This window comes from Leptodactylus fuscus, chromosome 10, assembly GCF_031893055.1.
Source record: "Leptodactylus fuscus isolate aLepFus1 chromosome 10, aLepFus1.hap2, whole genome shotgun sequence".
Lineage (NCBI taxonomy): Eukaryota > Metazoa > Chordata > Amphibia > Anura > Leptodactylidae > Leptodactylus > Leptodactylus fuscus.
In genome coordinates this window covers 35,062,842-35,089,756 of record NC_134274.1, presented here as the reverse complement: position 1 = coordinate 35,089,756, position 26,915 = coordinate 35,062,842, and the positions used below count along the sequence as shown (strand labels likewise).

General features: G+C 44.9%; 2 protein-coding genes across 2 annotated transcripts; one reads left to right on the top strand and one right to left on the bottom strand.

The window, feature by feature from the left end:
- Window positions 1–563: 563 nt before the first annotated feature.
- Window positions 564–12,705, bottom strand: LOC142219176 (uncharacterized). The gene is made up of 4 exons (XM_075288127.1): window positions 12,622–12,705; window positions 11,597–11,720; window positions 3,901–6,014; window positions 564–2,443 (listed from the first exon to the last, which is right to left on the bottom strand). Exons 3-4 carry the CDS (start codon window positions 5,906–5,908, stop codon window positions 753–755), a joined length of 3,699 nt encoding a protein of 1,232 aa, XP_075144228.1. The 5' UTR covers window positions 5,909–6,014; window positions 11,597–11,720; window positions 12,622–12,705; the 3' UTR covers window positions 564–752.
- A 127-nt stretch (window positions 12,706–12,832) lies between these two features.
- On the top strand, window positions 12,833–20,434 carry LOC142183070 (uncharacterized). Its single transcript, XM_075257977.1, has 5 exons — window positions 12,833–12,878; window positions 17,382–17,447; window positions 17,555–17,594; window positions 17,671–17,714; window positions 18,977–20,434. Exons 2-5 carry the CDS (start codon window positions 17,417–17,419, stop codon window positions 19,873–19,875), a joined length of 1,014 nt encoding a protein of 337 aa, XP_075114078.1. The 5' UTR covers window positions 12,833–12,878; window positions 17,382–17,416; the 3' UTR covers window positions 19,876–20,434.
- Window positions 20,435–26,915: the final 6,481 nt, after the last annotated feature.

Genomic DNA, 26,915 nt, shown 5'->3' with positions numbered 1-26,915 from the left:
TCCTGTGATGGGTACATGCCCAAAACACCTTCAGGCCTAAAGGGAACTTGTCAGGTCATTTTAGGACCCCATAAGTGCTAAAGAATAGAGATGAGCGAACACTGTTCGGATCAGCTGATCCGAACAGCACACTCCCATAGAAATGAATGGAAGCACCTGGCACGCAGACTTTGCCGGCGGCTGGCCGCTTAACCCCCCGCGTGCCGGCCGCTTAACCCCCCGCGTGCCGGCCGCTTCCATTCATTTCTATGGGAGCGTGCTGTTCGGAATAGCTGTTCCGAAAAGTGTTTGCTCATCTCTACTAAAGAAAAGCCTGTACATTTACAGTATCATGAAATATCAGGCAGTCCGGTTTCCAACCTTGTTTATCCCACTTCACCTGCCCATTGTACGTCATCGCCAGCCAGTAGCTGGTGGGATTTCAATGAAACTGATAACCCTTCCTGATAACGTCATCGCCTAAATGCTTCTTCTCTGGCAAGTAGATTTTACCAATCCTGCAGCTTTGTCAAGTACTGAAGGAAGACATGGTGGTTAACCACAGCCACCATGAAAGAAAAGACATTTATTGACACGATCTAAGTACTGGAGATACAAAGAGCCAATATTATAACCAGACTGTATGTAGAAAATACAAAGACGTTAATATTGTAGTCATGTCCATCATGCACTTCTTATTGGTTTGTGTTTACCTGTATATACTATTTATGCCCCATGTACAATTATGCTACAAATTGTTTGGACCATGTTGGTCAGTTTGGGAGTCCATGACTCTTTAAATGCTCCTTTAATTGACTATTATAAGGAAAATCTTTCCCACACTGTACACAGGAGAGCTGCCGCCTGACGGTGTGGATTTTACGGTGCATATTATAGTTTGTCTTGGTGGTGAAGCCTTTGCCACAGTCAGGACATATGTATGGCTTCTCTCCAGTGTGGACTCTTTGGTGAATGATCAGATGGGCCTTCTGCTTGAAGCTACTGCTGCACTCTGAGCACCCGTATGGCTTTTCGTTGGTGTGGATCTTTTTGTGGTTTATAAGCCCAGATCCTGTACTAAAAGATTTGCCACAATCGGAGCACGGAAATGGTTTCTCTCCTGTGTGAGTTCTCTGATGCTTTAAAAGTTGTCCATGGCGGATAAAACACTTTCCACAATCATTGCAAATATACAGCGTTTCATTATTATGGGAACGCTGGTGTATGATAAGATCGGCATTGTGGGTGAAGCATTTCCCACAGATGGAACAGGAAAATGGCTTTTCTATGGCGTGAAATCTCTGATGTTTTAAAAATTTGTTTTCATCGACAAAACACCTCCCGCAGTCAGAACAAGTCCAGGTCTTGCATTGGGAGCAAAAGAGGCATCTGTCAATTTTATGGACCTTCCTATGTGCCAACAGATCCGCCTTGAAGGAGAACTTAGCTCCGCACTTTGAGCAAGTTGATTTTCTTGCTTTCGGAAGGTCTCTCGTTGATTTGTCAATCTTGTGGGACTGGATCTGGTGCACAAAGAGATCTGACTGAGAGAGAAATTGTTCCCAGCAGATAGAACAAGTTGGTTTCTTTCCTTTGTGGGCGTCTCGGTGCTTTACAAGATTTCCATGGTTGTTGAAACTTCTTTGGCAAACAGGGCACGTGTACATCGTCTTCGTATTTTGTGAAGATGAAGACATGAATTTCATGTACTTGCTTCCTTGCACTAGTTGTGGGGGCTTCTTGCTATCTGCAGTAGCCTCATTACTTTCTATGTACTCTCCGGTATAAGTAAAAGCATATATCTCGTTCTCCGCCAAGCTGCAGCCTTCCCGTAATATTGATTCTTCCTTGATATGAGTAGGAGAATATTGTAGTGTAAGGTGTGTTGATGCATCACAGATGGAACCTGCGATGTTTCCTCCTCCACTTGAGGCTGGTTCCTCCTTAAAATGTTGTGTATAAATGGTGGTGTCTGTAAGAGCACATGAGAGTGGTTCCTCCTTAACATCAGTAGATGGATGTTGATCTGTGAGGGTTCCTCCATCATGTAAGACTGGTTCATCTTTAATATGAGCAGAAGAATACTGTATATAAATATTAGTGTCTATAAGTTCTCCATCTTCCCATGAATCTGGTTCCTCCTTGATATGAGATGGATGTAGTTGTGCATCCTCTCTGGATGTACAGACATTAGTAGCTGATGGGTTATAGTCCCAGGAGTCTTCCTCATCTTTAATATAAGATTCTTCTTCAACTAGGCCAGATGGAGAGGTCTTGATGCTTCTGAGTTGCTCTTCTTCAGGAGCCATGGTATGATCGGCCATGTTCTTTTCAGTATTTGTGAAATATGGTCCAGACTTTGTTCTGCATTTTACTCCTGTAGATTTACTACATAAGTTGGAGCTGGTGTGAACCGATGAAGACACAAAGGGGTCTGTTTTCTGGTTTACTCGGTTGGTCTTATCTGTTGAATAATAAAACACAATGAATACAGATTGCTTCAAAAGGAGGAAATGACACTGGTTCAAGAAATATTTCATATGTACAATCCTCTAAAACCAAGTCTCCGGTGACACCATCGGTACCAGATGTCATTCTGGGAATACAGTTGTATGATCAATATTTTACATGACTCACAGGTTAGTTCTTACATGCACGGGGCACATATATGACAACTTCTATATATCAGCATCAGGAGAACAATGGTGTTGAACAGTTCTTCTTGCAGACCTTCCTCAAGGTCTACAAGAATCAGATTCACTCCATTCAACTTTATTGGACTGACAAATAAACATAGCACTTTTCGTGGGACTGGCCAAGCATCAAATGGATTTCAGGGTCCCAACTTTTTTCCGGAAAACAAGGATCGAGCTGTTGTATTCCAACATGCCCAAGGCTACCACTACACGTGTCTGGTAGAAGCTTTCTTCCCCTTCCATATGTAGAACACATGCATTCTTGCCTGAGTCAAGAGGGTTTTAAACATCTATTCTACCTGCTTTTATATAACGTAACATACTGAAGTTCCACAACCCATTTCCTGTAGCACCACCATGGCTGTGGCCACTTTATTCCCACACTACTAAACTAGAACGTCCCATGATGAGGTGTGAACGACGAGGTCTTCAGCTGCCCACAGCGCAGGTAGAGTCAGGGTCTGTCCAGGATTTCTGTGCCTGACCCCAGGCTACCTGCACATAAATTCTACCATTTGTTTTTACTGGAGAACTTATTTAAGTTAATCAGAAAGTCCAGAGATTGTTATGGTGGGACAAGATAGGATGGATTACATCAGATTTAGATTAACAAATTAGCGATTGGCATCAGCCTCATGGTTTTTTTTGCTATCCTTTGAAACAAAAGATTCATAGATTTCCCACGCTGGTAATAATAAGACAAAGGAAAAGCTTTATATATTAATAAAAATAAAAAAAAATATTTATTGTCATCACAGAAGACAGATTGATACGTCATACCAATGCGATATTGGGTGGAGGTCATTAACCCTTGTTTGCATTGATACAATTCCACAGCCGGCGCTCTGAGCTCTTGTCTGGTCAACGCAATAATAACAGTCAAGAGAGTAATAATACAAAATGGTGATGTATAGAATAAAGTCAGACATAGACATGATATAAACATCCATGGAAACGGACAACTTCAATCGGTCAAGTGTTCCATCAAAACGACCTATGACGACACTCTGGCTCCCATTTGGAAATAATCTGACATTTATGATATAGATGGCCGATGAAATATTATAAGTGATCATACATGTGACACCTGGGGGGAGGGGGGGGAACTTTTTGGCTGATGTTGTTTTTCAACCATGTCTACAAGTATTTGTACCACTGAATGCTGATGGTTTTTTACCCAACGTCTATGACCATCTTGGTAGGGATAGATGAGGGACTGAAGCTTAGTTTAGCTGTAGGTCATTGCTTTTTTTGTGACTTTCCAGATGTTCCTTGAGTTTGCTTTTATATGGGAAATGTTTGCTGCACTCAGGGCAGGAGATCTGTCTTCTCACAGTATGTATTCTCTGATGGATGTTAAAGTTTGACTTGGTGGTAAATCCTTTCCCGCACTCGGCACAGGTATAAGGTTTCTGCACGGTGTGGACTCTCTGGTGTCTAACAAGGTTGTTCTTCTGCTTGAATCTATTACCACACTCAGGACACGCAAAAGGTTTTTCATTGGTGTGGATTTTTTTGTGGTTTATGAGACCTGACCCTTTGCTAAAACACTTTCCACATTCGACACAAGCGAATGGTTTCTCTCCAGTGTGAGATCTCTGATGCTTCAGCAGTTCACCTTGTTTAAGGAAACACTTCCCACAGTCTGAGCAGAGGAATGGTTTCATATCTAAGTGGGTCCGCTCGTGCCTAAGGAGCAGAGCCTTATGGGTGAAACGTTTCACGCAAAGGCTACAAGAGAAGGGTCGGTCCATCGTATGGAATTTCTGATGTCGGATGAACTTGTGCTCGTCCGCAAAGCTGCGGCCACATTTGGGACACGTGAATGTCACTTCCACCTCGTGAATTCGCTGGTGGCTGACAAGGTTGTCCTTCCGTGCATATGATTTCCCACAAACCGTGCAACAGAATTGTTTTGATCCCGTATGGACCCTCATGTGTTCGGCTAGATTGGACTTATTGGAAAACCGTTTCCCACATTCTGCACATGGGAACGGCTTCTCCCCTGTGTGAATTCTCTCGTGGATGATCAGATGAGAGTTGCTAGCAAATACCTTATCACATTCTGTACAGTATAAACTTCTACTTGTTTTGTGCGTCCGTACGTGTGCCGAGAGATCGGTTTTATTACAGAAGTCAGCCCCGCACTCTGTACAAGTCATTTTCTTTCCTTTATGTGTCTCCCGATGTCTCACGAGATTGCCATGGTTATTAAAACCTCTCTTACATACAGGACAGGTATACGTGGTCTTAGATGTCTCGAGGCGAGGAGAAGCAGATCTGATTTCTTGGACGTTCTTCTTCTCTTTGGTTTCATCGATTCCTTCAATATACTCACCAGTAATTGTAAAAGAATGAATACTGTTGCCTGCAAGTTTCCCTTCATCGTAGAAGATTAGATGATCTTTAATAAGCTCTATGGGTTTGTGAACATCTTGGGGACATACCGGTTCCTCTTTACATTGACCAGGTTGGCACGGGTCTGTATGATCTGCAGATGTATTACCAACTGTGTCTTTGATGTTTCCTTCATCATTTTCTTCCTTCATTTGAGTAGATTGATATTGTGTATGATATGTGGTTTTATACATTTCAGGGTCTATGACATCTCCTCCACACAAGACTGGTTCCTCCTTGATATGAATAGTTGAATAGTGTATATGGTCTGTGAGATTTTCTTCATTATATGAGGTGGATTCATCCTTAATACAAGGAGGTGAATATTGTGTATTATCTGCCGCTTCCAGGTTTTTTTCTTCATACAAGATAGGTTCTTCCTTAATATTAGAAGATAGATATGGTTCCGTATGATCCAAGCACGTAGAAATGTTTGGTTCTGTGAGGTTTTCTCCGTCCTGTAAGACTGGTTCTTCCTTAATACGAGTAGTTGGACACTGGATACCATCTGGGGGTGTATACATTCCGACTTCATCAGGATTTCCTCCATCAAATGAGACTGGTTCTTCCTTAATATGAGATGAATATTGTTGGGTAGGATGTGTGATTGAATCGATGTCGGCATCTGAATGGTCTTCTTCATCTTTTAAGCCTTGTTCTTTATCATCATCCTTATATGAAATGTTGGTTTCAGGATCTGTATTTTCATGAAGATCAACATCTACAGGGTTTTTTCCTTCACATGACTCCACCATGAGACAATCTTTTAGCTTGTCTTCTTCCTTCTCTTTTTCAACTTCCTTTGAAGCGGACTCTTCATGTAAGCAGAGACTCATTTTTGTTCTTTTTTTAATGTTTTACTTTCTTGGTGGATTGACCAACCTTCATCTAGTGTCATAGGAAAGTTGATGTCTTCTAGCTCCGTGATGACTTTTCAAATACCTGTTAGAAAGAAATATAAGGTAAGTAGTTATATTGGTAAAGCTCCCGCATTCACCTAAATCCTAAACTCTAGGCCATGTCTACCTACACTATACTATGGAGGTTGTTTCATTATGTGAATAAGCAATTGAACACACATTCGCATTTATTGATGTACTTCGCATTGAACAGTCTGTACATGAGCATGCTGCAAAGGACACTGAGACGGTATCTTCTTGTTGAGACGGAAGATGACCCTTTAAGATGGTTTGCTGGTTGCTTCAGCTCTGTGATGTTTGTCATACATTTCACTATGACAGGACTGAATATAAAACCTCTTCCATCTGTTACCATGAGGTATAACAAAGCTGGTCCTTCTACCAATGAGTGGTGCTTCTACCGTTGACTAGTGCTTCTACAGTTGAATGGTGTTTCTACCCTTGACTTGGGCTTCTACCAATGACTGGTGCCTCTAGCATTGACTAGTCCTTCTACTGTTGACTGGGGCTCCTACCGGTGACTAGTCCTTCTACTGTTGACTGGAGCTTCTACCATTGACTGTTGCTTCTACTGTCGGTTACTTCTTTCCAGTTGTTCTTCTAGTCTTCACAAGACCTAATGGTGGGTACAATGCTATACGCTTTCTGGAGCCTTGATCAAAGCTTTTCCTTACAATCTTCCTCTTCACTGTGTAGGGGTTCCATAATAAACTGAAGAAGTTGCTGCAACCAGTAAAGATTTTTTTTAAATATACTTTTTGCTTAGAAATGAGTTTCCTATTGGGGCGCAGCTCTGTATCTGAAGAGAAAGCACTTACATCAAGCAGGTTTCTTTAGTATAAGGGGGAACCCAATGAAGGTCACCTGAAGGACATCTCCGGCACTTATTCTTCAATGTCCCTCCTTGTGTAGGTGAAATCCATAAGGTCGGTATCTCAGGAGGCGCTGCCATCAGAGATGGTTTCCGGGTTCTGTCGATCTCTCATATAATTTAACCCTTGACACTCACAGCTGCATATAATTCAGCCATGTAAATGTCAGATATAGTCATTTGCAAGAAAGTTTTTACTGACTTTCACTGAGACAGACTTGTTGGTCAAGTAGTATTCCATTTGTAGAATTTCTCCTTGTTAAAGGGATTTGGGACATCTATGGCATATCCAAAGAATATGCCATAAATGCCCCATAGTTGGGGGTCCCACCTCTAGAACCCACAATTTCTTGAGGATAAGATACATACTGGGGCTACCATGAATGACGAGTACGCCCTGCATGCACCACTCTTTTCATTCACTTTTATGTGACTTCCCAAATAGCCGAGCAGGGAGCTGGAGTCGAAATGTGCAAAAATACAGAAGAAAGAGTCACAAGTCCTTCTCTTTGTCTCTATACCCTGATCCCTCAAAACTGCAAGCTACTATAACAAGGATGCCATATACCATTAGCCACGACTTCAAACTACTGAGAGGTGAAGTATATAACATTGATTATCATTTATACACCAAGTACCCCCATCACCACAGTGCTGCCCCCTAATGGCAGGATAATCCTCCTGGCTCATTGCAAGCATTGTTCAGGAATGATCTGAGGAACATGACAAGGAAATCAAGGCGGTGACTTATCCTTCAAGTTTCCTGGATGTTAATGAGATCTGCTGGAAATACAAGGACTGAAAAGATCTGCAAATGTCTTAGATAGCATAGGAGGTCATCCAGAGGTCTAGTGGAGCCCAGATCTGCATGGGTCAGAGACCCGGACCTACACAATTAGGGACGTGGTATTAAAGTGTATAGCAGAACAGTAATGTTGACAAGCAGCAATTGTTTGAAAAATTTTAGGAAAAAAATGCACAAAAAAATGACCAAATGTCACTAGTATACAAGCGCTCACTAGTATACAGGCATTCACTAATATTCAAGTACTCACGGATATACATCTCACTAGTATGCAAGCATTCACTAGTATACAACAACTCACTAATATACAAGTATTCACTAATATAGATCTCACTAGTATATAAGCACTCAGTAGTATACAGGCATTCACTAATGTACAAGCGCTCACGGATACACATCTCACTAGTATATAAGCACTCGAGTATGAAATCACCCGCTACTATTGCACCTATTATTATACAAGCATTCACTAGTATACATCTCACTAGTATACACACAAAATCCACAGTAAATATAATATATAACAATAAAATAAATCATAAGTACAAGTTATTCCTAAATCCCACAATTCTGTCGGATAAATTTCCTATAGATATGTAAGAATATATACAGGACACCTGAAACATCTACTATTATACCAAAGTGTTCAGCAAGCCTCCAGTCCGCCATATACACGGCTCCGTCACCTCTCCTAACAGGGCTGTTTTAGGAAATACTTGTATACTTCCAGGACATCTAGTAACTTTGTGTTGTGCTGTTCCTCTTATTATTACTCCTGGAAATGTAGAAAAAATTTTAACAACTGAATGTCAACAGTTAGGGGTGTGTCCTTACATAGTCTGATACTGTCCAATCAGGGCTGGCAGCATGTCAATTTATTCTTCATTTACAAGGGGAATAAAAGAGGGACAGCAAAAGTCAGAGATAGAAGATGCTAATGGATTATTACCGTATGTAGATAATGTGTTTTTATAATATACAGACAACTTTATACATATATATATATATATATATATATATATATATATATATATATATGTACATTTTTGTTGTTGTTTGTTTTTTTACAATCCTTATTGCAAACATAGGGAGGGAAACCTTGTGCCGCAGTTGGGACTAAGGGAAAACAGATTATCTACATAATCATCCATTCCCTGTCGTCCCACCAGCGGCACAATACTTCCTGTGAGGACGAAGGTAAGACAAAACCTAAATCTTTCTCTCAGAATGATAGAAAAGGGAAGAAAAAAGGGAAAGAAGAAGGGTTAACAGATACCTTCTTCCAACCCCTACAGGAGGCCACAGGACCTCCTCACCACCTGTCCGGTCACACAGGACAGAAAAAAAACACGTGGGGGAAGGGACTCTGTGCCCTCTTATAGGGGCCAGCCATGTGTAAATAATTTGGCTAATTAAAAATTCCGCCTGTCCTACCAGCACACAGGGGCAGAAAATCCCCCGTATTGTGCCGCTGGTGGGACGACAGGGAAAGAACTGTTAAAGATGACCTGTCATGTCCTCAGGCACATGCGGTTTTATATACCGCTAGAAAGCAGACAGTGCAATGAATTCAACGCACTGTCGGGTTTTCCGTTATGTGCCCCGGGGGAAGAAATATCGGTGCATTTACAGATAGCCCTTCACTGTCAGAAGGGAGTTCCTGATGGTGTAACTGGGAACACCCCCTCACAGTACAGCGCTGCCCCAAGGACATGAAAGGTTCTCTTTAAAGACAAGTGTAAATATTCAAACAATGGGGCTGATCGTGCGAGCATTGCACCGGAGGTTCTACGGCTCAATCAGGCAGGACTCTTCTTTTTTCAGTGTGCAGAATAAATGAAGCATCTGTCTCTGCCCCCCCCCCCCCCCCCTCATACAATAGGAATAAAATTTCAGGTATTTGGAGGTGGAAAACAGCTCAAAATCAGCTCTAAATTCTTCTGTGTGAACTAGCCCTTATCATCTCTGTCACTGCCAGACCCCACATAGATACTAGGCAGTGGAAGAGTTCACTGGTTTGGCTGCTGTGGTTCAGGACAGAGAACAACTTCATAATGGGTGGGGGTCTGAAGGGGCAGCAGACCTTAACCACTTCAGTATCGGGCCAATTTGTGGTCCAGGACCAGACACATTTTCGGTTTATTTTGTATGTGCGGTTTTGAGGGCTGTAACATTTATGTCGATGTCTCAGTCAACTCAGTATATACTCAAGTATAAGCCGAATTTTTCAGCCCAGTTTTTGTGCTGAAAAAGCCCCCCTCGGCTTATACTCGAGTCAGCAAAAAATAAAATAAAATATTTTTAGTTTTTTAGGGGGGGGGGGGGGGAGTCTATGACCAGCCACAATATTAATGTATAGAATCTACAATGAAATTGTGCAAAAAAAAAAAAAAAAAGTATTAAATCCCTCCTTTCCCTAGAATACATACAGAAGTAGAAAATTACTATGAAACACATACACATTAGGACATTGGGTATCCCTGTGTCTAAAAGTGCCCGGTCTACTGAATATAGGGGATCTGCAGTGCTCCTGTTCCATCAGGAAGGGGTTAATAGGAGCACTGCAGATACCCTATATTCAGCCAGGCTGAATTCCAAGTGGGGGAAGAAAAAACAGTCCTCAAGCTCAGGGAAGGGGCAGACAGACAACCAAAACACCCCCTCCCCTTCCCCATCACCCAGCAACTACTGCACTCAAAAACTCAGATCATTTTAATTTTTGAAATTTTCCAGTAGCTGCCGCATTCTCCCCCCCCCTCCCTCGGCTTATACTCGAGTCAATAAGTTTTCCCAGTTTTTTGTGGTAAAATTAGGGGCCTCGGCTTATATTCAGGTCGGCTTATACTCAAGTATATACAGTAATTGTTGCGTCTTTTTTCGGGGACACATAGGGCTTTATTTTTTATGTTTTTATTTTCAAATGTGTTTTAATTTTTTTTTATATTCGGGAAAATATAAACAAAATAGGAGGGAAATTGTGTCTGGTTTTCAATTTATTATTTAATAACAGTGTCACTAAAAAACTTTATAAAACAGTTCTTCTTCTCCGTTACGGAAATTTTAATTTTTTATGGTATAACCTTTAACAACGGCGTTTTATTAGCGTATTATTTTTTTTTATTATTATTATTTTAATTACATTTTTTTAAAAAAAACAAAAAACTTTTTTTATTATATTTTTATTATTATTATTTTTTCAGATTGTGTCCCCATAAGGTGATAAGAGACCTTTGGGGACATCTGATCACTTTTTTTTGTATTGGAGGCTGATTTCCCCTGGAACTGGGGCTGGTACATTTAGCCTCAGTTGCAGGAGGAATACAGCCTGATGCACGCTGTATACACAGTATGCAGAGCTGATCTGGGTCCTGTAGGACCCAGCAGATCTTGCAAGACACTGAGCCCGGCGCCCATAGCTGTGTATACAGTGCTCATTGAGCGCTGTATATAGAGCGATCGAGATGGCAGGGCAGAGAATAAACCTTCCCTGCCATCTCTCTGGGAGCTCCGGCTGAAGTTACAGCCAGCTCCCAGCTTCAGTAGCTGCACGATCTCCGTGCAGATACTGTGTTCTGACTGGACGTACCGGTATGTCCTGTTAGAACTAGGCAACCACTATCTGGACGTATAAAGTCTATGGCCGGTCCCGAAGTGGTTAATAGAATGGAGAATAGGAATAGCAGATCTATCAGCAGCAGCTTGCTGATGGTCTCCAGGCAGTATTAAACTGCAGTATAGTTGGACTGCTCTCCCTGGCTATTCTCAGAATACAGGTGACCTCTGGCATTACTGTAGGTGTTGTAGAGGTCATATTGGGCTCAGAAGCCAGAGGGATCCACAGGGCACCCTGAGGACAGGTCTACGTCTTGTGCCTCATGAGTGTTTCTGAACATTACCACACACTATCCTGATAGTCTTAGCAGCTTACCAGGTGATGTCAGGAATTGCTCAGTCTTATTCTCCATCATGCAGCAGAGGCCGGACCACGGGCCATGGCCACCAGTCTGGACAGGTGAAGACATCAGAGGTGAGACTTCTGGTTATCTGTAAGTCTGGACACAGAGAGAGTGATTAATATTAATGAAGAAGACGTCCTGAGGACCACGGCCAGATCCATCACCCACCTCCTCATCGCTGGAGCATAAGTACCTCAGAGACTCCATTACTCCGGTATATTACACTGGTTTTGGTGACTTTCCTCCATACTGTAATAATACTGTATCTAATGACAATATGTTATGTAATAAACTTATAGTGTAATAATGAGATAATGAACAACAATGCACTATAATATATATATATATATATATATAACGCATGGTAGTAAATTATAATGTACAGTATACTGTAATAATGATATAATTACTGTAAAAAATACCATATGTTATATAATAAACCTATAGTGTTATTGTGATATATTGTACAGTGGTATAGTGCCGGCAATGTAATTACAATAGTAAGTAGTGTATAACCTGTGTGTGATAACACTATGTTATATAATAATCAGATAGATGACTTGAAGTAGATTATAATATGTTGTGTAATACAGTTGTGTATTATGTAATTGAGACTTTTATCTTAATAAGCTTATTATGTACAATCAATATGTAGAATATCATAAGACAAGTTGTAGTGTAACGTGTAGATATAAAATATCTGTATGTATAATGGGTATTATGTATAGTTATATAATCTATATTATAATATTCTATAGGAGGCTGCAATATAATAAGCTTATCTATACATAATTATGTTATGGCCAGTAGAAAAATAAAATATAACATGTACAGTGTATTATTATGGGCTAGTGTAGTATAATACTGGTATAATGTACAGTGTATTATTATGGTGTGGTGCACTATAATAATGGTCTAATATACAGTCTGATCTGATAGGGTTGTGCCGTACAAGCCCGGTATAATAGGCAGTAATGACAGCCGGCTCCTCCCTCACCCTGATATAACGCTGATATTCCGGGATCTCTGCTCTTCTTTCTCTTCTTTGTACCGGTAGCTGCTAAATCCTAGTGGGCTAAAGGATTTACGGTGACGTCATGACCATGTGATCAGCATCTGCTGTGGGCGGAGCTAAAGGACTTCCGGTGACGTCGTGACCATGTGATCAGCCTCTGGTGTGGGCGGAGTTATTCAAGACAGTGCAGAGACAGAGTTACACAGGAAGAGAAGGCTGCAGTGAATGGAGGCTGGAAGGTAAGATGGAGAGAAAGGGTTGTGTCTAGAATGGAGTTGCTCCTGGTAGGTCCTCCCTCCAGCAACTCCAATCTAGTCACCTCATTAGTGAACGGGCTAGAATGGAGTTGCTGGAGGGGGGAACTACCAGGAGCAACTCCAATGTAGACAATTCACTAGTGAGGTGACTAGATTGGAGTTGCTGGAGGGAGGACCTGCTAGAATCAACTCCAATGTAGACTGTTCAGTACTGAGGTGACTAGAATGGAGTTGCTTAGAGGAGCTGCCGCCAGAAACTCCAATCTAGTCACCTCACTACAGGAGCAGCGAGAGTGGACTGTCTATAGGAAGGAGCCAGAACTGGCCAAGAGAGACATTGTATATGTATATGATTATCAATAAGAATATAGGAAATACACATTCCTGGACATATATACATATAAAAACTCGTATACATATATATAGCTATAGTTTATAAATATATATTTTCCATATGGTCTGAACAGGGCGTTGACGCAGCCTTACGTACTTATTATAACTTGCGCCACTTTCTTGTAAGTGATGATGGAACTATATGGCAATTAATAACTGATATAGAGGTAAATTGTGACGTATCGCTGTGCGCCTGATTTATCAGTATATAGTTGCTGCAGGTAGGTTCATGATGGTCTGGGTATATTCTGTAGTTGCTATAGGTAGGTCCTCCTTACAGCAACTCCAATCTAGCTGTCTCACTACAGAACTGACTAGAATGGAGTTGCTGCCGGTAGGTTCATGGTCTTGGTATATTCTGTAGTTGCTGCCGGTAGGTTCATGGTCTCGGTATATTCTCCATAGGTTATTCAGTATAAGACCTATATCTTATGATAAGCTCCACCTACAGTAATATTAATAAAACAAACATACATTTTAAAAATATATCTTTTATTGAAATAAAACCATCCGCACAATCCTCATTATCCATATTTTAAAAAAACAAAAAACCCACCTCCACTAGTTCCCAACGTAGTCCATCAACCCCCTCCCTTCCACCCACTTACCTGTCCTGGTCTAGTATTACCTGCTTTCATGGAATAAACCAGCCACTGTCATCTCATGTGATGGGGTTACTAGAGGAAAGACAGGATCACATGTGCCAGGTTCTACGTTGTTTAAAGAGGACCTTTCACCTCCTGGGGCACATGCAGTGTAATACACCGCTAGAAAACCAACAGTGTGCTGAATTCAGCGCACTATCGGCTTTGCCTTTCTGTGACTCCACGGACTGTTATACCCCAAACCACCTGCTATACAGGGACAGTAAAGTGACCCTGACATTTGTTAGAATTGCTAACTCATGCACTAGAAAGAGTTAATTGCAGTCATAATCTGACCACAACTAAACCCAAGTGCAGGAGTCACAGTCAAGGGTTTACACTCAGTTATGACAAAAAGAAAAGTAATGTTTTAAGATTCGCCCCCATCTGGTGCAGGGACTCTTCCTGCTCTGAAGGAGTCCCTGCATTGTGGGTAACCTCTTTATACAGCAATGACCATCAGTTTGGTGCTAGTGATCACTGCAGGGTTGGAGAGTGAGCAGTGCAGAGTATTTATGCATACAGCTCACACAGGAGGCAGCCCCCAGGTCCTGGATCTCCCCTAGCATACAGACGGCAGCCCCCATGCCCCTCTCAGGCTACAGATGGCGGTCCCCCAGGGACTGAAGCCCCCCCCATCCCCCTCAGTATACAGCAGGAGCACCCTAACACATAGGTGGCAACACCCCAGGTGCCGGACCTCTCCAACACACAGGGAGCATCCCCAAACACACACAGGTGGTAGCATCTCAGGGCCCAACAACAACCCCCACCCACATACAAACAGCACTGCAGGAATCCCCCATTTACATGGAGGCAGCACCCAAAAAACCTAAACACAACAATCCCATCTCATCCCAGGGACCTCCAAACAAGGACACAGGTCGCAGCACCCTGGGACCACCTCCAGAACTCCCTCTCACATACAAGCAGTACCCCAGGACCCCAACACACAAATTCAATACCCCTGGGATCCCACACAAACGCATGTAGCAGGCCCCCCCAGGGACCCTGCCCACCATTACATGCAAGCAGCACCCCAGGGACCTTTGCTCCTCCATTAGATGCCAGCAGCACCGCAAGGACACTGCCCCCCCTGTAGATGCCCAAGCACACCAAGGATGCATGCCAACATAATTAGATGTCGATGACACCCCAGGCTCTCTGCCCCTTTTAGTTGCCAGAAGCACGCCAGGGATACCTTCCCCCTGTCCATGCCAACAGCATCCACCTTAGATGCTAATAGCACCCCAAGGACTTCCCCCTTTATGCCAGCAGCACCTCGAGGACCTCTACCTTTCTTCAGATGCCAGCAGCATCCCAAAGACCCCTGCCCACTTAGATGCTAGCAGCATCCAAGGGACTCATGCACTCCTTCAAATGCCAACTGCACCCCTGCCCCCCCCCCCCCCCCCCCCGTTTAGATGCCAGCAGCACCAGTAAGGAACCCTGCCCCCCCTTTAGAAGCACACCAAAGATCGCTGTCCTTCTCTTTTAGTTGCCAGCAATACCCCAAACTCCCCCGTGCCCCCCATTAGATACCAGCAGTACTTCAAAGACCCACTGCCAGGTCTGTAGCGATCGTGACCTGGCCCGATGAGACACGGGGCCAGCAGTCAGCTGGAGATAGTCGGGGTCCTGTACCACTATGTGACAGCAGTCGGGGAAAGCCTCTTTCCCCGACCACTATATATATTGTAAATGAAAAGGGGCACCGGCATGTTGCCAGGCCCTTTTTCAATCGACACTAGCCCAGGGGAGGTGACTTAAAATAAATAGATATACTCACCTCTCTGCGTCCTCTCCGTCGTCTTCAATCATGTGATTGAGGCCTGAGATTAGGCCCCAGCAGTCAGATGGAGCGCAGCAGCGTAATGACGTTAGTGTCCCCTCATGTGACTGCTAAGGACCAATCACAGGCCTCAACAGAGACGTCAGGAAGATGCTGAAGACTGCCGGAGCCAGGATGCCCAGGAAAGGCGAGGCGAGTATTAATGTTTGTTATTTTTATTCACCTTTCCTGGGTCTCCAATTATTATACTCTGGGGTCTGAGGAGACCACAGTGTAGAATAATATCACTGGAGGGGGGCTGTTGGGAACATATAATACTGGGGGGGGGGGGGGGGGCACTGCTGGAGATATAATGTGTGTGTGGGGGGGCACTGCTCGACATGTAATATTGTATATGGGGGGACACTGCTGGGCATGTAATACTGTGCACACCACTGCCTCCCCCCTTAGATGCAGCAGTACCCCCAAAGATCTCCTGCTCCCCCTTAAATGCAAGAAACACCCAAAGGACCCTGTCTCCCTCCATGCCAACGACTCCTATACCACCCTAAACATCAATCCAATCCCCCAGAACCTCTGGGATACAGTCCCATAAAAAACATCACTCTCTTTTCAGCCTCATCCAATCTGCAGTCCCATGTAACTACATCACACCTACCCTTGGCCTCATCCAACATGCAGTCCCATGTAACTAAATCACTCCCCCCTCAGACTCATCCAACGTTCAGTCCCATGTAACTACATCACTCGCTTCCCTCAGCCTCATCGAACATGCAGTCCCATGTAACTACATCACTCTCTTCCCTCAGCCTCATCCAACGTGCAGTCCCATGTAACTACATCAATCTTTTCCCTCAGCCTCATGGAACATGCAGTCCCATGTAACTACATCACTCTCTTCCCTCAGCCTCATCGAACATGCAGTCCCAAGTAACTACATCACTCTCTTCCCTCAGCCTCATCGAACTTGCAGTCCCATGTAACTACATCAATCTCTTCCCTCAGCCTCATGGAACATGCAGTCCCATGTAACTACATCACTCTCTCCCCTCAGCCTCATGGAACTTGCAGTCCCATGTAACTACATCAATCTCTTCCCTCAGCCTCATGGAACATGCAGTCCCATGTAACTACATCACTCTCTCTCTCCTCAGCCTCACATACCGCAGGGGAGGAGCTAAAGCCACTGCGCGGCAGAGAGGAGGAGCCTCAGCAACTGGGTAGGGAGGAGGAGACAGAGACTGACAGCTAGAGACGGGGAGACAGTGACTGACAGGTTGAGAGGAGGAGGAGACAGTCGCTGACAGGTTGAGAGGAGGAGACATGGATTTATAAAGAGACAACTTATCATTGACTGACAGGTAGATTGGATGTACTTAGAGCAGCACGGTGACTCAGTGGTTAACACTGCGATCGTGCAGCGCTGGAGTCCTGGCTTTGAATCTTGCTAAGGACAACATCTGCAAGGAGTTTGTATGTTCTCCTGTATTTGTTCCCACACTCCAAAGACATACTGATAGGGAAGATAGAATATAGGACAGTGAGCACAATGTCTGTACAGCGCTGCGGAATATGATGGCGCTAATTACTGATAGTTCTTAGGATTTGCTGTCGGCTTCTGTTGGCATTGAGGACTTTATTCTCCATTTCTTGCAGGTAGACATTGGAGTGATCGCTGTGCACACAAGATCATGGAGACCCCCTGGCTTTCCCACTCACCAGGTACGAGCCCGTGTCCTCTCCGTGTTACCCATGTACACTACATGGCATGATGTCTCTCTAGAGCCGCTGCTGTTTTTTGACTTACAGTGTCTATTATTTCCCTGTAGACTCTGTGCAGAGCGGGGAAGGTCTGGAGCTGGAGGACAGGTACTACGTTGTGATGGGGGCGGAGTTTGTTTCTGTCATGTCATTGTATCTCTCACTTGTGGTTTTCTTTTGACAGACAGGAGCAGCGGGGAATAAGTCAGGAGCGGAGGCAATTGTTAGGTGAGACATTTTTGGTGAAATGTCATACTGTTGCATTATTTTATACATTCACAGACTGTATATGTTCATAGTAGCCCTGATTTCCTTCCATACTGGCCCCAGGACAGTCCTGCTATAACAATGTAGGGTGGTCCCTGTACAGAACATTCATATCAAGTAGGAGGTTTTCTAACAATAGCCCATACAGGTCATCATGTTATCTAGAATGTTCCATATAGGCGAAAGCGCTTTGTAGGGCCCCCACAGGACTTAGCCCTATGTAGACTATGGCCATGGCCCACTTAGGGCTCCCACATACAAGCGTCTGTACTAAGGATGAGTATTTTCATGTTCTGCCATTCTGAACTCCGAACTTCTGCATTGAAATTGTAATCCCAAGAAGAAATTCTGGAAATCACGTACAGAAATCCCCGCACGTACTCACCTTGGTATGCTGTTAGTGAAGTTATCAATGGTTGTCTGAGGAGTGCACTTAGGCACCCATCAAGATGGGTTATTGTCGGCTCCTTTTGCAATTGCCGACCGTTGACATCCCATATATGCTCAATGAGAGACAAGTCAGGAGACGCTGCAGGCCATGGTATCATGTTTAGGCCACGTAGGCTGCTCACAGTAACATGAGGAACTTGTGGTCTTAAGTTGTCTTCTTCAAAACTGGCTGAAATAGCTGGTTCTGCAAGGAAATCAGTGTAACACCCAGCTGTTAGTGTAGCTATAATAAAGACTAGAGCGGTCTATACATTATACCACGTGATACCCTAGGACCCTTATCCAGTCCAATCTATCTCTGCATTCAAGACAAAAGCAGGCCTCATCACTGAAGATGATCAACCTCCATTGCCATCTTGCTAAGCATCATGATATTCTTTCAGAGTAGTGACGTGAAGTCAGGAGCTCACCTGTAGCTGGACATCTGGGTCGTAGCCCATGTCATGACCTTCTCATGGCTTGTGTCCACACTGTTTGCCTCTCAAGACTTAGGATGTATTATCCAATTTCATTTGCAGTACAGAATGGATCGCTATGCGCCATTCTTCCAAACAGACGATCCGCTCATGTAAAGTTGCTGTCACCACTGGCTAGCCATTGAATAGTCTCAGCCTAGCGGTCTGCCAGAGACTAAACCAGGGTCTGACAGTTCAAGGAGTCTGTCCCTCTCAGTTTGCCACTAGTGGAGATAGACATTTGTACACTTGGGTATATAATGTATGGTCAATATAGGGTGTAATATTTAATAACGTAATGTTTTTTTGTACCAATAGGTACAGTCTTGTGTGATGAAGATATTGCGGATAGTGCCAGGTCCAGGGGCAGTGTGCAGGCTGCAAACTGCATAGACATAGAGGAGGAGCCTGTCTTATCGAAAGATACAGTCAGTTACATGGAGTCTTTCAATAACATGGAGTGTAACCCAAAGGATGATGGAGACTTCCTAATCCCGAATCTGCAGCCCCCAAGACAACACCTCCAGATGCAATATTCCTCTATGGCAGGTCTCAGCAAAAGCAGCAGTTATATTCTGCAACATAATAAACACGTCTTAGGTGCCAAAGGCAGAAGGTTGGGCGAGTCTCACACTGACATAGCCTCTACGGCTGTCGCGAGCCCCACGTACTGTTCCAAGTGCAAGAAAATGTTTGCCACTAGTGAAGCATACAGCCGCCATGAGCCAATGCACATGTTGCGCATCAAACATTATACCTGCATACAATGTGGCAAGTATTATCGGTACAACACCACTCTTGTAATACACCGCCGGACACACACTGGGGAGAAGCCATACTGCTGCAACGAGTGTGGGAGACGGTTTAATGCCCGGTCAAGTTTGGTCACCCATGGCAAGATGCACTCTAGAGAAAAGCTCTACTCCTGCTCTGAGTGCGGGAAAGGTTTTGCCAAAACGGATGACCTCTTCAACCACCAGCTAGTGCACTGTCGGGAAAAGAAATACACCTGCGGTGACTGCGGCAAGTGCTTTAAGGTCGAATCAGAGCTCGTAGCCCATAGGAAATGTCATCCTATGGAAGAACTCTTTCTATGTTCTGTCTGTGGCAAAGACTTTACCCAGTACTCCCAGCTTCTCCAGCATCAGAAGACTCATCCAAGACCACCACCCGTCTTTGTCACCAGTGAGAAAATGTTAAAGGACCAGGAGGTCTAAAATTGTAGATGAATTATATATACCTGCTAAAACCGGGAGCCACATGTGTCAGCATTTCTTCACATTATTCACATTTGGCTCATGAACAAGCAGTCATACAGCCAATGAACATGATGGCGCCTTCCACATCCTTCTGGCTGACATGGCTAAAAACACATCATAAAGTAATAACCATGTTATAGACTACTTGTTAGGGCTCGGCAATGAATCCCATCAGTCTAATTATATTGCCATTTGGATCGCTTACGACTCCATATTGGGAGAAGGGCGCCACAGCACCTGGAGCAGTGGTCTCATGGCCACATTGTTTTACCGCTGCTGGTGGGATGCATTGTTCCTGAGGAGCAGTGGTTTTAGCTCCCTGCCACCAAAGCACTCATTTATTGCAAACCCACGTGGGGACCGGCACCAAGCAGGGGTTAGGGAGAAGAACATGTCGCTGCTAGAGTCAGATGTCATGACTGGTTTAAGAGGTGCCAATAAAAGCACGTGTGTGGCATGTAGATGTAGAAAGGAGCTGAGGTCACAGTGACGCCTCTACAAGTCTCATCGACACCTATGAAGGAAATTTTACACTTTAAAAAAAATTGGAGAAGTCTAATGCTTATAATTGCATCAGTCTATTCCATTGCACCAGCATCTGTTAGACATATACAGCAGATCCTGGCACTTCATTTAAACCCGGCTGCTGTTTTACATAGGAGAGACCTGGTGGCAGGGTGTAGGTGCCCTGGGTTATAAGGAATAGGTCAGAGAAGACGTCACATCTCCAGTGTTCTCAGTTTTCTTCTGAAAGATAAGTGCCGTCTGCACAGTAAGGGTCCGTTCACACGGAGGAAACGCGCGCTCATTTTGGCAAAATACACGTGTAAAAATAAGACTCCCATTGACTTCAATGACATTTTTTACTGGTGTAGAAAACGCGACACGTTTGTTTTTTGACGCATTTTTTTACACATGTAAAAAATGTCATTGAAGTCAATGGGAGTCTTATTTCTACACGTGTATTTTGCCAAAATGAGCGCGCGTTTACTCCGTGTGAATGGACCCTTAGAGGGGGACGCCAAAATGTAGATGTTATACTTTCAGTATTTTTTACTCCACAACTGTGATCACGTAACATCTCATCTAGAACATTTATGAAATCACATCGATATTACTGTCATGTTTATGGATTATTTTATGACCAGAATTTTATTTGGTTTCATACATGCGTTTTATGTGTACAAATATAATAAGGTAACAGTGTGTCATAAATGCTCCACGGGCGATAAATCTGGGAACTGGGCAGGTCAAGGAAGTGTAATAATCTGGTGGAGACATTCCTAGGAAACCCTTGTGTGCGGGCGAGCATTATCCTGCTGAAAAATAAGTTGTCTGCCCTGCCACAAGAGGCGACACATGTAGCCATGGGATATCCTATACACATCACTGAGCTGTTAGTGTCCCTCATATCACTACTAGGGGTGACCGACTGTCCTATGTGATGGCTCCCAGATCATCACACCATCAGGGGACAGTGTGTCGCTCCACAGCAAAGGCAGGATTGAATGGCTCAGCACACGGCCTCCATACTTGAACCCAACAGTCATCAGATCCCAAACAGGACTTAGATTTAATGTTAAACACAATTCAGTTGCAGTCTAGGGGTCTTGTTTGTGACACCTCTGTAAATGAAAGAGACAGAGATTGCTGTCAATGGCAGGCTATGTAATGGGCATTGTGAGAAAAAAATTTGCTAAGTGCCTGGAAATGGTCCAGGCAGAGAAAGGGTGTTTGTAATGAAAGTACCTCCTGTGTCTGGATGGTGGTCAACAAAACTGGGGGAGTTGCTTAGTGGAACAAATGATCCTCTCTGGTGGGCTGTGTGTGCCCTCACATAACCATTGTTCCCAACCATTGTTCTAGTAACAGCTAGGTCAGAACAGCCTAGATATTAGGAAATTTATTTGGACCTAATCTGGAGCGGAGTGCGTGACTGGATGCTGGTCTACTGCACCGGTATCAAGTCGCAGCTACCCGTATTTTGGTCTGGAACCTGAGGCGGCCTCCGCCTCAGGTTCCGGTCGAGAAAACCCTGTGTAAACGTACCCTAGGCCTGGTTCACATCTGTGTTCGGTAATCCACATGAAGACTCCCCGAAAGGACTACCGAACTCATTGGCAAGCGGTGTACAGTGAAAGCACTGACCCCATAGACTATAATGAGGTCAGTGTGCTTTCCGTGCGGTGTCCACGAAAGTCATGTGGACAGGAAAGTAGTTCTCTCTGAACGCTGATCCACTTTGGACTCCTGACAATCTAATTTCCCCCTAGAGATACATAGTTTTCAGTAGATGGACCAGGTCCCTCAGCCCCCTAGATATAGCTAGTTTTGAGTAGAAGGACCAGATCCCTCAGCCCCCTAGAGATACACAGTTTTCAATAGAGGGACCAGGTCCTTTAGCCCACTAGGATTTAGACTCTACCTCTTTGTACCTGAGGCTAGGCCTGGAAGTAATCTTTGCTTTCTGACATCTTCTTCCCAGTCTGCGTTTCACCGCTCTTCCGGGTCTGTGTTCCAGCTGTGGTCACGTGGAGCGATATCTTTGACACTTGGCGAGCTTATACCGTCCTGCATCGAGGTGGGGGCGGGGCCTCTGCGAATGACTGACAGCAATAGCGCAAACTGGTGGTGGGCGGAGCCGATAACCTGGTCAGCTAGGACAGAAGGATTATGTGAAGGCCATGAGGTGTATAGCAGGCGGCTCCTCCATGATGAACACACTGTAGTTTCCTCATAGAACTTACCATCAGTAATATTAAGAACTTGGCCAAGCTTAGATAGCTTTCTTTTTCTGACATCAGTATTAGAACTAGTCCACACAGAGCTTTTTGCACTGCATCCAGTCCTGGCAAGCCACTCGGAAGTTCAGACGGTGAACATACCTATGGGCCTGGGTCACATCTGTGTTCAGTAATCCATTCGGGGGAGTCCACATGTTTCCCTTAGTCCTAACAGCGGCACAATGTGGGGTATTTCTACCCGTGTGCTGGTAGGACAGGCGGATATTTAATTAGCCAATCAAATGCGTGGCAGGCCCTATAAGAGGGCACAAGAACCTCCCCTCTGCGTGTAAATACAAAAGTACCTCCATAACATTTATATACAGTTTTATACATAAGATATGATTCCCAGGGTGGGAAATCTTGTGCCGCTGTTAGGACTAAGGGAAACAAGATTATCTTCATAATCACTTGTTCCCTGTCGTCCGTATCAGCGGCACAATGTGGGGATATAGCAAGCAGGTCCCCAAGATGGGTGGGACTAACCCATGACCGAACTTAAAACGGTCTGGGCAAAGGCAGTGGAATCTGCCACTTGGTCCTTCAGGCGGTAATGCCGAATGAAGGTGGATTCAGATGCCCAAGAGGCAGCTGCGCATATTTGGTCCACAGACAAAGCACTTCTATCTGCCTGTGAAGTGGACACTGCCCTGGTTGAATGGGCATGAAGGAAAGATGGGGCCGACAGCCCTTAGGCGGTATAGGCGACTCTAATAGTCTTGGTAACCCACCGAGATATTGTAGCTTTGGCGCCCTTGTTTTTCCCCGTGTAGTTGACCAATAGGTTTTCAGTCCGCCTAAAGGGGTGAGTGCTGCAAGTAGATCTGCAGGCATCTAACCACATCCAGCTTGTGCCATCTTTCTTTTTCAGCAGAAGAAGGGAAAGGAAAAAATACTGGAAGGGAAATCAGTTGGTTCCTGTTTACAGCAGATGGCACCTTGGGACGAAACCCAGGGAGGAACCTAAGCTGTACATGGTCAGAGAAAAAGGTGGTTTATGGCTCCTCAGCGGACAAAGCTTGTAGTTCACTAACGCGTTTGGCAGTTGTGACTGCCAATAGCAGCGCCATTTTGCCGGTTAGCGACTTGAGGGAGACTTCTTCCAGGGGTTCAAATGGCTGGCCACATAGGGCGTTCAGGACCGGAATAAGGTCCCATTGGTGGACAGGGGTGTTCACCACCGGTCTCAGCCTAGTTGCCCCTTTAATAAAGGTGCTCACTAAAGGATCCTGAGACAAACGCCTCCCCAGATAGGCGAACAGGGCCGCTACGTGTACCTTGAGTGTGGCCGCAGCAAGACCTCTGTCTAGTCCGTCTTGAAGGAAGTCCAGGATCGCCTCCGTAGGGGGATCGGTGGAGTCCACTTGATGCTGCAGACACCAGGCATTAAAGATGTTACCTATTCGACGGTAGTTCCTGTTAGTCAAATCTGCTCTGGCGCTGGATAGCGTCTTCAAGACGGCTTGTGACAGTCCTCTATTCCTCAATAGGGACTGTTCAACCTCCAGGCTGTCAGGTTGAGTCTCCTCAGATCCTGGCATCTCAGCTCTCCTTGGGTTACCAGGTCTGGGAGAGGGGGAAGCCGCCAATATATGCCCTGACTCATTTGTATGAGCTGAGCAAACCAAGCCCTTTTTGGCCAGAATGGGATTATGGCTATTCCCGAGGCTTGGTCCTGTCTTATTTTTATCAATACCTTCGGTATGATTGGAATTGGAGGGAATATGTAAAACAGCCTGAACCTCCATGGGATGAACAGGGCATCCACCGCCAAGGGATTGTCCTCCTGGTACAGAGAGCAGAAGGTCCCCACCTTGGCGCTGAGTCGGGTAGCCATAAGATCGACCTCCGGGAGACCCCATCTCTGGACGATCTGTTGAAATACATCTGGATTGAGAGACCATTCTCCTGATACGGTAATACCCCGACTCAGCTGATCCGCTACTATGTTCAGGGAGCCCTTTATGTGAACAGCGGATAACTGGACCAGATTCTTCTCTGCCCAGGCAAATATGAGATTCGTCTCTCTCAGCAAGGTTGGTGACCTGGTGCCCCCTTGTTTGTTTATATAGACTACCACCGTCATATTGTCTGACCGGGGAAAGTGTACTAGGGGAGAGGGCTCCACAGGTGGAGGACCTCTGCACCCGCAACAACGGGCCCACTCGTAGCCTGAAAATAATAGGCAAGTTATAGGACCAGTAGTACCCCGCAGGGAACAACCTTTCAAGCAGCTACCTACCATCAGGGAGCGGTGTGTCGCAGTCGAAGCAGGAAAGATGTTTCCTCTTGGAAGAGGTTTTCCTCCTACCATCCCCAGGAGGGGTAGTAGAGGATGACATATCCTACAGGACAGATAATAGACCATGCAACACTGTCACCATGACATCATACCAGCTTTAAAAAAGGGTAGATCTTACCAGGTCCTGTAGACCGGACAGCGAGGTGACGGATCCCAATAAAGTTTGCAAACTGGCAAAGAGTTCAAGATCAATCCACACCACAATCGCATGCCTTCAGCAGATACTGCAGGAAGGTCCCAACACCAGGCCGGCCTGACCTTTTAACCCTGGCCGGCCGGAAATGGGAGGAGCCACATGCTCCAGTACCTACCCCACCAGGGGTTTGAAGGCAAATAATCTCGCCCCCCCCCCCCCCCCGGCAAGCCCCTAACAGGGGCACTTACCCCAACCTCTCTCCTGCGTCTTTGGCCTAATATAAGGCCTAAATTTCCTCCCAGCGCTGAAAAACGCCGGCGCCATACCGTTGCTATGGCGCCACGATACTTCCGGTCATGACCGGAAGTGCGCGCACACAAACTGCGGCCGACGGGGAACCAGCCGGCCTGACAATAGTTCCGGCTGCCGGCCGTACCTGAACCCAGCCGCGGCGTGGGAGGGACGGGATGTGCGCCGTGAGAGACCTGCTGCTGGTAAGAAGAAAAGCCTGGCAGCAGGCATACAGGGAGGAGACAACAGGAGAGCGAGGAGGGGAGGGGGGGGGGGAAGGGAGGAGAAGCCACGCAGGCTTTAACACACCTACTCTCTTGCAGGACAAGAGGGTGAAAATCAACATGCAACATCCTGAAGAAAAGAAGATGATGATACTGGTGCTCAGAAGGTAAGTAACCTTGCTGAGCCCACTAAGAGGACACAAGTCCTCCCACCTGTCCTATGTCCACACAGGACAGAAAAAAAACACGCAGAGGGGAGGTTCTTGTGCCCTCTTATAGGGCCTGCCACGCATTTGATTGGCTAATTAAATATCCACCTGTCCTACCAGCACACAGGGGCAGAAATACCCTACATTGTGCCGCTGCTACGGATGACAGGGAACACCCTTTCTCTGCCTGGACCATTTCCAGGCACTTAGCAAATATTTTTCTCACAATGCCCATTACATAGCCTGCCATTGACAGCAATCTCTGTCTCTTTCATTTACAGAGGTGTCACAAACAAGACCCCTAGACTGCAACTGAATTGTGTTTAACATTAAATCTAAGTCCTGTTTGGGATCTGATGACTGTTGGGTTCAAGTATGGAGGCCTTGTGCGGAGCCATTCAATCCTGCCTTTGCTGTGGAGCGACACACTGTCCCCTGCTGGTGTGATGATCTGGGAGCCATCACATAGGACAGTCGGTCACCCCTAGTAGTGATATGAGGGACACTAACAGCTCAGTGATGTGTACAGGATATCCCATGGCTACATGTGTCGCCTCTTCTGGCAGGGCAGACAACTTATTTTTCAGCAGGATAATGCTCGCCCGCACACAAGGGTTTCCTAGGAATGTCTCCACCAGATTATTACACTTCCTTGGCCTGCCCAGTTCCCAGATTTATCGCCCGTGGAGCATTTATGACACACTGTTACTTTATTATATTTGTACACATAAAACGCATGTATGAAACCAAATAAAATTCTGGTCATAAAATAATCCATAAACATGACAGTAATATCGATGTGATTTCATAAATGTTCTGGATGAGATGTTACGTGGTCACAGTTGTGGAGTAAAAAATACTGAAAGTATAACATCTACATTTTGGCGTCCCTCTAAGGGTCCATACACATGGAGTAAACGCGCGCTCATTTTGGCAAAATACACGTGTAGAAATAAGACTCCCATTGACTTCAATGACATTTTTTACATGTGTAAAAAAATGCGTCAAAAAACAAAACGTGTCGCGTTTTCTACACCAGTAAAAAATGTCATT